The sequence below is a fragment of the Battus philenor genome, unplaced genomic scaffold (assembly GCF_028537555.1).
Source record: "Battus philenor isolate CCGP_79_NKW_IND1 unplaced genomic scaffold, ilBatPhil1.0.hap1 SCAF_15, whole genome shotgun sequence".
Lineage (NCBI taxonomy): Eukaryota > Metazoa > Arthropoda > Insecta > Lepidoptera > Papilionidae > Battus > Battus philenor.
The window spans coordinates 14,442,004-14,454,017 of record NW_027181677.1 but is presented as its reverse complement, the minus strand read 5'-3'; the positions used below and the strand labels follow the sequence as shown (position 1 = coordinate 14,454,017).

Genomic DNA, 12,014 nt, shown 5'->3' with positions numbered 1-12,014 from the left:
GGGCATCGATTTGGTCGCTTTGCTATTGCCTGGTTAGTTTTTCATTTTGACTAGCGATAAAAGCAACCACTTACTAACAAAAAGCGATTCATTAAAATTGTAATGATAATGACCGGCGTCCAGCGTTTTTTGATTATTTGAACTAGGTCTGATGGGTGGTTCATATCAAGTATATTTTACAAAGGAGCTGTATCCAAAAAAGAAATGATTAGATGTTCGAAACCAAAGAGAGGCATTCTAAAATGACGCAATCGAAAATAAATTGCCCCAAAATTGGAAAAACAAGATAGGCATAAAAATAATTCGCATTGTCAGGGGAATCAACTTATTGAGGGAAACCAATTTATAATAGAAATTACCAATTTTTTTTTGCTCATTTATGCGCCAACCGCGGACGCTTTTCTCTCGGTGAAGCATTATTGAGGTCGGATCCAAATATTCTCCCTTCAGACATCTTTATAATTTCATTAAGGCATTACTTCGTTGTTCATTTGTTTGAATCTTGTCTGAGCTCCGTTAGGATTTTGTCGAGTGTTCTTCTTTGCTATTTTCTTTTAATATCTTAAATATTCAAACAACGATTCACAGTTCACGGTGAATATTTTTTATGATTCAAATTTGTCCAATTTATTACTCAATATAAATGTAACAACACACGATAAATCCTTCGAGACGTATCAAGTTCACACACATATTACCTAGAAAACCTTATTGTAAACCTCTATTATAATTAAACAAAGCCTTTGTCCCCTAGCTAGATGTCCAAGGGGACTAAAAACCACATCCTACATGAAACCTTAGTTTTTATTTTGATTAAAGATAAACTATATACTCAAATCTTCTGAAAGACTTTCCTCGCAAATTTGTACCACAGCGGTTTCATACAGTACAATACATATTGAACACAAATTTATATTTCTCCATCAGATATAATAATAATCATCTTCTTGTATTAGTTAACTTTAACACATTCCTGGTTGGTAAATATTTTGTCTTTAAGAGGTCTTCTGCGAAACATATAAGAATGCTCATCTCCTAGTAGGGCCGCATATTATCTATTCAGCACATAACTCAAATTGCAAGACATAAGCCACTCCCAAAGATATCTATGAGGAGATTTACAATAGTCACCACTCTTGGCAGGTAAGTTGGCGATCACAGCAGACTGCAACTACTACCAGAGTATTATGGTACGCCGAGGACACTACTGACCATCGTCTGGAAATTTATTCATGAGTAGTGGCAACCTCATAATTATTGCAAATACTATCGCAAGTCTCAGTTCTCCACCGCTGGGATACCACTGCACATACCACTACCACGGCGACATATAGTACTCATAAAAGGTTGGTATTGCTTGTACTACTTGTAGGTTTTAAACAAATTCCAGTTATAGTAAATTTTAACAAGTCTTTAGACGGAAAACCTTTCCGGTTCTTAACCAGATCTCATTCACGGCTATGTTAATATTTCTTTAAGAGCTAGACCTAAAAACAAAAAAAAGTAGGTTTAGTACTTACCGACTTCTTAAAGATGTAGCGAATTCAGGCAATTTATTTTGTGTTTCTTATCCAGAAGTCTTTAGGTTCTAACGTTCATACAATTCTTAGATGCCTTGTTCTTATCTACACTCTTTTTGTAGCTGTCATAAAACTCGTTGATCCTTTGTTAGGTTATTAGGTAATCGCTATTCCCAGGTCTGTGTACGTATAAATGTCCAAAACTTTCTTCTTCTTCTGACAGCACTCTTATATTTTATTCTAGTTCTCCTCTATAATCTTCTCTTAGTTCCTTTAAATCTTATCTATTCCTCTGGTAGACGTCTTTCAAACCTTTCCATACTTTTCTCCATGAAGGAACGGGAGTGCATCTTCTACTTTCAGTAAAACTACAACTCTTTAGGAGTCTTCTCCACATCGACGAACTTACTCCAGCTGATGCTAGTTGTCGATAACATACTATCTCCAACTTTCCTAACCTTATATGTTTTTTTCCGTGATGTTTTTGAGTACGTAGATCAAGTAGTCAATTACATTATTAATTTCTTATTCAAAATATCTTTATTCAAGAAGGCACAATTACTTGCACTTTTAAATCTCTATTTTCGTGTTTAGGAACCAAGATATTAATTGCGATATACATTAATATTGTACTAATTATTTACTCTTAAATAGTCAGCATTTTAATTTATAATTCTTTTAAAATAAACATGTTTTAAAAGATATTACCTGTGTGAATTTGTAATTCCAATATATACGGGAACCGGAAAATAATTTCGCTTTCTTAAGGTAAATTCACATGACTACATTTTAACAAGTTTTTATTTCTAATCAATAATATATTCACCTTCGTTATCAACAACCTTTTGCCATCTAGTATACAAAATCAATCCCGCCATTACTTTCCGGTAAAATTTTCTGTCTTTATTCAATTAGGCATTTATATGCAGTTTTGAATCTTCGATTATTTTGGCATTTTAAGTAGTAAACTAGCATCGGCTAGGAACGCTGATATGTTAGAATTTGGATAGAAATTCAACAGATGATCTTTTTGTTTGATTTTTGCTAAGATTAAGCTCAGTCATTTAGTTTTGAGACATTCCTGAATTCTGACGGACATTAGATATAAATTAAGTAATCTAATTCCGTTTTAAACAAGCTCAAAATTTAGAGTACTGTTGATTGGAGATAGCACGGAGCACCCTCCGCTCGGGGTAGCGTAATCTCGTAAAATATGAACGGAATTTAATAATAATGAGGAAGTTGTTAAAATAAATGCACTTTCCGCCCTCGCTGCAGACGCTAAACAGATTTCTCTGTACATAAAATCAGTAATTTGAATTCCTTAAGACCGAGCTAGGGGACGGCAGACTGCTATGGTTCATATAAGCCGGGAGTTGGCTGGGGATGCGAGTTACCACTCTTCCCGGGACGGATTTGATGTTGTATTCGACGATTTATAGTTTTGCATGACTAAGTAATGTCTTTTGGAACATATTCGACGAAGGGAACGATATGAAATACTAGTGTATACTTTATTTAGTAAAACATTTTAAATTTTCTTCTCTTTTACAAATTTAAAGACATATTAAAATGAAATCTACCTTAATATTTACTACTGTGATATCTATTTATTATTTAATTATACATTTAATTAAGCATTTCTTGTACAATGCATAATGGATGGAGGTGAGGTACACGAGGACGTTTTTTTTTTGGTTTTTAATGGTCCCCGCTGTTTGGACCTCTCGTTCCCCTATCTCATGTGGGACAGGGACTTTTTATTTCTAGTAATTTATTCATATTTTTTATTATTATCATTCTTCTCTTTCATGTATCATATTATCTGTCGTACTGTTTCTTTCATTCTACAATTTTTCCCAGTCTTCCTCTTTCATTCCACACACGAGGACGTTGACGAGGAAGATGACCAAGAGTGATCGAAGAAGTTGTTTTCACGTATATATTAGGGGCACCGGGAAATAATGTCGTTTTTGTCGATATATTTTACAGAAAAACCGGTCGATTTTTAACGGCTTTGAAAATTTGTATACTGGATCGCAGAAGGTTGTTGATAACGAAGGTGAATATATTTTTAATTAGAAATAAAAACTTGTCAAAAATGTAGTTGTGTGAATTTAACTTAAGAAAGCGTCATTACTTTCCGATCCCCCTAATACAAAGAGTATTTACAATTTTCAACTGCAGCGACCACATTTCTGATGGCGCCCAAATTCAAATTAGTGTTCGAATTCCGAACGCCCTGAAATAATTTAAAATAAAAGTATTTTGGTCGTAGAAGTCAGTAATAAGGACACTAAGTATCGGTCGCTACAAATGCATTTCTAAACTTAATGCCGAAGGCATTTTATTTCAAGTAACCGTTAATAAAATCGCGTGACTATTTATAAGATGATCACCGTGATCACAAACATAGTGATTAAAAACCAGGTCTCCCCTTGAAACTTTAAAAAACTTAATAAAAAATTCAATTAGTTTTCTCATTATTTATTTATTTAAATATTTAAAAAACTTTGTACGTTTTCTTATAATGTCAAACTTAATGCCGAAGGCTTTCTCTGCCAGTTAACCGTTTGGGCGGTGAAGAGATAAATTGATAAGGTAGGTGAAACTAGCTGATATTATTAAATACAAGAAATAAAATAAAAAACTAAAATCAAGTAGAGAAAGAAGAGAATCGCATAAAAACATGTGATTCTTTTTCTTCTAGAATAAATAATATAATTATGTATAGATATATATATATATATATATATATATATATATATATATATATATATATATATATATATGTATGTATTTATATATATATGTATATTAAAATCCAGCTATCATGATGATTTAGCTTGCAGCTTTCGAGCCTTCGTTTTAAATGCGCAACGATTCTTGATCATCCTAATATCATTAAATGTACATATATATAGAAAAATGTTAAACCATTTAATACGTGTAGGTAACACGAAATAAGGAACAGAAAAGTTTAACAATAATGCGACTCTATTCATCTAATATTCACAGACCCTTGGCATACGTGCAATTTGTTGTATAGCCACACGTTTTAAGTTTAATCAGGACGAAAATTAATTTACTAGAATCGTTGAAAACGTTTATTTTACGGAAATTTCCTGGGTACGTTTGGTTTGCTATAATAAAATATTTTAAGTAAAAGATATTTTTAGGGCGGCGTTGGTAAAGGTTTATTTATTGTACAGAGGCTTTCCAAAACCTGCTGTACGTTAGATTCACGTTTCGTATAACGTATCTCTGCCTATAACGCGATGGAATCGACACAAGCACAGTTAACCTATGGAATGCTACGAATTTAAGTTTGAAGACAATAAAGGTTTGCTATTGTAGCATAATAATAAATCCTTCTTCTTCTTTTCAGCAGATGGATGCCCACTTCAAAGCATACGCCTCGCTCGAAGATCATCTTATGTCGTCGGTCTACCTAGAGGGGATCTACCGCTGCGTTTACCTGTTCGTGGTCTGCACTCTAGAAACTTTCGGCTCTTAATAAACTATCCCTTAAAAACTATTGACCGATGGCAATGCAATAGGAAAATAAAAAGAAAAATAAAGAATTAAATCGGAGATCACAGTAGACAGAACAGACAGAACTACATTTTTTATTTAATGTTTTAAATTATTTACTATTTTTACATTAATAAGTTCATTTTTTTACAATTACATCTACGCCCACTGCAAGGCACGGACTTTTCCCTAAGATATCTATGGAGGGATATATCATAATCACCATGTTGTGCAGGTGTGTTGGCAATCGCAATGTGGTATTATGATATGAAGAGTACGCTGCAGCTCATCCTCTGGAAACTTCTTTGTCAGGAGTGATATTTTTTTTATAATTAATACACAAATTGTATTATAAACGATTGTATCTCAGAAATCGAACTCCCGGCCTACCATCGCAAGTCCCAATCCCCTATCACTATGCTACTAGTGTTCAACTTTGATAATATTTTCATTGCAGATGTTTTTTAAATTTCATTATAACGAGCTTTTAATTGACATTGTTTGACAGTAATGTACAGATTTTTAAGGTATCTTGTTAATAAAACTCTTATGATAAGTAAGATAGCTGTTTTGGCTTCATTCTTCTTGCCTTCTCATATCTTTTAGGAATCTTGGGCATAACAAAACTTATTTTTTAATAACTCTTTAATTTTGGTATTTTCAAGTTATCTCATATATTGTTTTGAAAGCAACTATATATATATATATATATATATATATATATATATATATATACACATAGCGTCATCTGGCAAAATTTACCAGATGTTCTTTTTATTTTGTTACTGTAAAAAGTAAACACTCCAACATATGCAAAAAAAAACTTAAAAGCTAAAACCGGGACATGTCCTAAAATATCCAACCTCACGGTGACCGTATATCTGCAATAACATCGCCTGCGACTTTTTAATTTGTTCCCGTTATTTATCGTGCGGCACACCCCGCCGCGGAATTAGACTCCGCGCTGAATGTGCCTTATTCCTCCTAACTAGTTTTTATAGCCTGCTAGAATATATGGAGGTCCCCTGTTGTGCGTTCTTTGTGTGTTTCTATTTCCTTTATACATTTTATTATTACAAATAACAATAGTGTAGAGTAATATTTATATAGGTATGTTTGTATGTATGTTTATGTGTACATACATATGTTTAGTATATTTTAAAGGTTTTTTTATGTACATTTTAAACTGCCCTCTCCTTCATATTCAACCAAAGGTTTTCAGGTAGAGATCGCCTCGATCGATAAGACCACCTCTTGTACTTGATTGAATAAATTGTTTATTTTTCTAGTTATTATCTTTGTTATTATGTAACATTTCCTATTTGAGGTATATATATCTATAGGGTATATTATTCAAATAAATAATTCATAGTGATCACTTTTGTACATAATGAAAAGATTTTCAGTTGTGTCTAATTCGGTACAAAACCGAATCAAATTGAGCTTCTATGTAATAACAATGTTTAACTTAAAGCTATTTGTATTAACTTTGTACCCTGATCTAAGACGAATCCACAACAAACTTAGTTTACTTGTTTTGTCATCACTTCGAAAATATTCTTAATTGAGATAGAGCAATTCAGCATTGTAATATCTTATTAAATCATTACAGTTCAATGTACATTTTTTATGTTTTTTTTTGCATTTATTATATAATGATTAAAATTATAGACTAATTAGAGATTTGGTTTTGGCACTGCATATTACGATTCCCGTTTACATAGCTCTCTATTCATTCGTCATTCAATGAGGATCCGCTTATCAACAGTCTTCTTGGAAATCCTCAAGCACTTCGGCATATTTCACGAAGAATCTCGAATAATCTGGATAAGCTTGTAGGAGTCGACAGTGTAGAAGTTAAATTGGCAAGTTTCAAAAGCGTGCAAAACCACTGTGTACGGCTGTTTTAATTTTTACAAAACAGAAAATTCTGAAGAACAATTACAGAGAATGTCGACGTGTTTCTTCATGATCCTCAGTCATGAGAAAGCGACTTACAAAAAAAAAATTCACAGGAATACCAGGAGATAGAATGTAAAACCGTTCACAGCCGTACAAAAGAGTAACTAATTTTGTGGAGTCTAGAGAAAAGTATAACGTTTATCTTTATTTATAGTTGTCGATGTATATATATACATAGCTACTTTTCTTGTATTTCTAATATTATCTATATTTCTAATATTATTTAGGTTTCTAATATTTTTCCACGTACATAGATAACACTCTCAGTTACAAATCAAACGTGTATTGCTATCATTTTTTATTGGTTCAACACAGAAGCTAACAGGTGCATATTCCCACGTACGAACAACCCATTAAAAATATTTCCAACATTAATTTCATGCTTTGTAAATAGTAAAAGTGAAAAAGCTACCGTCTTTGATCATTATTCGGTCTATACTTGACAATTATTTTTTTATGAACTATGTGTATTTTATTTTTTCGACTAATAAATGCTCTCTGTTTTTATATTAATGAAATACGTCTGGCAGGGATTCCCCAATGCTATTGGTTTAAATTGTACAGCGTGGTAGCGTATTACAGCATTTATTTTATCATAGAAGACTGTGTTCACGACGATACACGTGTTTCTTCATTCCAGAGCAAATATGACAACTGCAAGGCCTTTCTCAAAGATATCTATGGGGTTGCGGCTGCAGCAATGGCAATCCTATTTTATTAATGAACAAAGTTTGAATTAATTACATTGGATTGCCACGATCGCAGATCTTAGTCCTGTGCCGCTGAGCTACCACTGCTTTTACTTTTAATAAACAAATCGAAAACATAAGCTAATACATAATAACTTAAGTTAAACAAACAAAATTTTAAATATTAACATATAACTACTAGAAGCGAAGCGAATTTTATATACCTAAGACTAGATTTAATGGAGTTAGCATTTTTCAAATGGAACTAAAACAATATTTAAAAAGTTTCTTTTGCTATATTTAAAAATATTGTCAAAGGATCTTTGTGTGGAAAGATATCCTAAACTTAAATTTCAACTTCATTAAGCCTTCAAAAAACATAATACATCTTAGTGTTAATGTTTTCGCTTTCAGGCTATTTTAATATTTATTAAATATGCGATTACAAATATTATAAAAAAATCACAAAGTCCCCCTCCATTTCTATAGCCTGTTCCTGTCAAGTCATTTCGTTCATCGTTATATCGCTATCATCGTTCATCACATAGCATTTAATCCGTACAGGTTGTAGACTGAACTTGATGTTAATAAGAGATATAGTCCATCATAAGTTGAATAGTGAATTTGTATATATTATTAAGAAAAGTTAAAAAAATTGTAACTTTAAGTTAGATAAAAAAGGGGGAGACAAAATAATTGTCCTTCAGAATTCGCTTACCTTTATAAAGTCAAACAATGCATATTTATGAAAATAGCATTCGCTTTAACAAATAGATTATCACACCGATTTAATGTCTACACAATTCTAACAATGGAGGTAAATATTTCACGAAAAACCGGTATCGGAACGCGCTGGGGGGAAGTTGAAAGCGCTTTTTTATTTCACATTCCAAGTCATAAGCGGAAGCGTTTTTATTATACTATTACACTGGATAAGAAAAAGCCAATATTTAGCCACTTCCGCACATGCAGTGGTATATGTTACACCGATTAGTGCCAAACACAGAGTGAGCCCATTAATCGGTGTAAAATAACTCCTGAAGATGACCCGTGGACGGGTGAAACATGTGTTGAGTAATTTGGCGGTGGCGGTAGTTTGATTCGCATTGTTTGCCGCATACGCATTTATCAGCGGACTGGCGGGCGGTGTACTTTGTTGCACGACTACCACTGCATGTGCGGAAATGGGTAAATATTGATCTTTTTCTTACTTAGAATGGACTTCCGCAAGGTAACGCCTGATTATATTAAATATTACACTGGATATTATAGTTAAATGTAATAGTTTTAAAAGTTTCAAAGAGGTGAATGTATAATCCATTTACTATCAGTGTATGATAAACATGCAAAAAGTAAAAGCGTTTTTAAAATTCGTATTTCTATATCCATTCATGTCAGTCGATAGATGAACAACACGTGGTACAGGACGTCTTCCAAGACTTGCGCTGCAGGTCTATGGTCTCCATTTAAGGATATGCATTATTTAGACAGTTACTTTTTTTTATAATCCTCTTTTAATTTTGCAATATAGATTAGGCTCAATAGCACTCCTATAATAATATATGTATGATTTCTTTTTTGGTTTTCAGGAGGATCGCTTATGACTTATACCGCTGACGAACCGATGCCTACGCCCGTATCTACCCCAAATCTTCCGTGTTCAACATGGAACACTTAATGCTCCTGGAGCCCGGGTCCCGCCATTAGAGATTACAAACTTTTATCGTCTAAAATAGTTTCAGGAATAATTAATTGAACGACGAATTAATGTTCTTATAATGGCGTGTTAAGCGTTAACCTGAGCGCGTTCGTCGCTTTCATGTAATCGTAATTTATGTCGAGTGTTTCGGAATAGGGTACCATACTATTAGAGAAAGTTACTTTAAAAAACACTCTCTCGTTTCTACGTTTTAATCATCCATATAGGATCATTTACAGTTATCACTTCTATAGGTGATAAGAAGTATGCTAGAAAAACCCAACTTGATAGAAACTTGAATTAGATTGAGCTTTCTTATAGCAGCATCTTTCGACTTAAAACTACGAGGGTTCCAAATACAACCTGATTTGACAAGAGTAATAGATCCGATGGGTGAATCGAGTGAAGGCACTCGTGGAAATCAAATCCTTTATTCCTATATTCGAATAGGCTATTATAAGCACTTTAGAATAGTTAATCAATATATAATGTCGGCAGCGAAATCCCTTCATGAAGCTACCGCTGGCTCGGAAGACAACTCTGCTGAGAAGAGTCGACGAAAAAACCAACAGTTGCTCTTTACAAATATAGTTTTATAAAGAGCGATTGACATTTGCTTTTTGAATGAGCACCAACAACCTTTACTTCCACACTAACATTAGTGTATTCCTGGATATAGTATACTTTTTTCAATAATATTTTTTTATTATTGGTTTTATATTTCTTCAGTGGCACATCTGAAATACCCATAAATCGATGAGTTTGAAGAACTTCCAAGAAGGAGATATGGTGAATGACTGTGAGGATTTTAATAACTTCTACCATCACACTCTTCACTTCCTATCACCTACACTTTTTATCGCGACTCTATAACTTTTTTGAGGCAGTACAAGGCAGTATCCGCACACTAAGTCAGTATGCGGATACTAATTTGTAGATAGTCTAGAGGAACAGACATACCTGCAGCTGGCGACAGCTTGGTGACAACGCCCCATCGTGATTTCCACTGAAACAAAATAAACACATATTATAGTCATTGATTTACATGAAAGCTTTTCTCTCATATTTCTAGATATAGTCATTTATTCCTATGTCCCCAAGAAGGGGCAGAGAGCGTCCACAGTACGTCGCCATCGCATGCGGTCTTGAGCCTCGCGCTTTACTTCGCTCCACGTCATTCTAACTGCCTTCACATCTACAGTGATCGTCCGCCGCCAGGTTTGCTTTGGGCAGCCACGTCTTCGCTTCCCTTAAGGCTTCTATTCTAGGGCTTGTCTCGATATGTAATCAGGATCCCTTGATATAGTAATCTTTCATATTTCTAGATATAAGTAGATTCGTGGACAAACAAAAGTAATCAATAAAGTTCAACGTATTAAAAAGTTGAAGCGACAACGGGCAGCCAGCAGCCAGCAGGAAGTGGGCATTGAAGCACTGGGGTTTTTAGTCTGGAGTAAAGACCACGGATCAGCACGCGAATGATGTAGGAATAGACCTTGTTAATTTCGTTGAAAGGAACTGGATGAAGGTGGCTTTCAAATGGTCTTATTGGAAATCTATACAAGAAGTCCGTGTCCAGCAGTTGAAATCCCACGGCTGAAATGGTGATGACCATTTTAAGAAACTCTATGAAATTTCTTATAGATTCAGGCGCTACCTCGCGGAAGTCCATCCTAACTAAGAAAGGGACTAATATATAGCTACTTCCGCTATGCAGCAGTAGTCGTGCGTCGACGTGCACCGCCCATCAGCCCGCTGATAAATGCGCGTGCCTGTGAATCTCACTCGGTGTTTGGCACTGGTCGGTGTAACATCTCCTGAGGATGCCCCGTAGAGAGGTGAAACACGTATAGAGTGAATTAACGGTGGTAGTTGTGTTTAGCATTGTTTACCGCACGCGCATTTACCAGCGGGTTTTCGGACGGTACATTTCAATGCACGACTACTGCTACATAGCGGAAGTAGCTTAATATTAGTCCTTTTCTTAGTTAAACTCTATGACATAACGGTGATTAGATTCAGTAAGTATTTCTATAACACGAACTTTGTGATGAGTGTGGAATATAATAGATAAGGTAGCTGTTTTCCATTTAAGAATCGAAGTGATTTATTTGCACTTTAAACAGGGAATTGCAAGCAGGCACCAGGCACTGCCAGCAGAGAAGGGAGAACTTCTCGTGTTTTGTCAAAAAAAAAACAACTACCTGTCTGTTAAATTTCTTTCACCGATTCTTCTTGAGAGTGACATAATAGAAAAAAAAACCTTTATTATGAATAGTCGAGTATTTTATCATTACAAGTAGTAAGCTACCGCTCGCTCAGAACGGTTATCTGTCGAGAAGAGCCGGCCAGAATCATAACAGTTGGTATTTTTAAACGGTTTTATTTAGTTCGACCCGTACGGAATTTGTTTGGGTCAAAATTAGAAATTGAAATTTAAGCACCTTCCCGTTGTCAGATTGATCTGAAATTTGGTTCACACATTTAATTTTGATGACAATACAATATAATAAAATCAATAACATTATAAATCTAAGATGGCCGCCGTAACAAAATGGCAGATTACATATTTTTCCTTAACCCCCTCAATATGGATATCAAATGAAAGGG

At 34.3% G+C, this 12,014-nt stretch overlaps 1 protein-coding gene across 1 annotated transcript in view; it reads right to left on the bottom strand.

Moving 5' to 3' along the window:
- Positions 1-12,014, bottom strand: part of LOC137919037 (uncharacterized) — a 397,938-nt gene that overhangs the window by 227,986 nt on the left and 157,938 nt on the right. Inside the window, exon 2 of the mRNA XM_068762000.1 lies at positions 10,365-10,410. Coding sequence (XP_068618101.1) covers positions 10,365-10,410 — 46 coding nt within the window. The remainder of the gene's footprint in view (positions 1-10,364; positions 10,411-12,014) is intronic.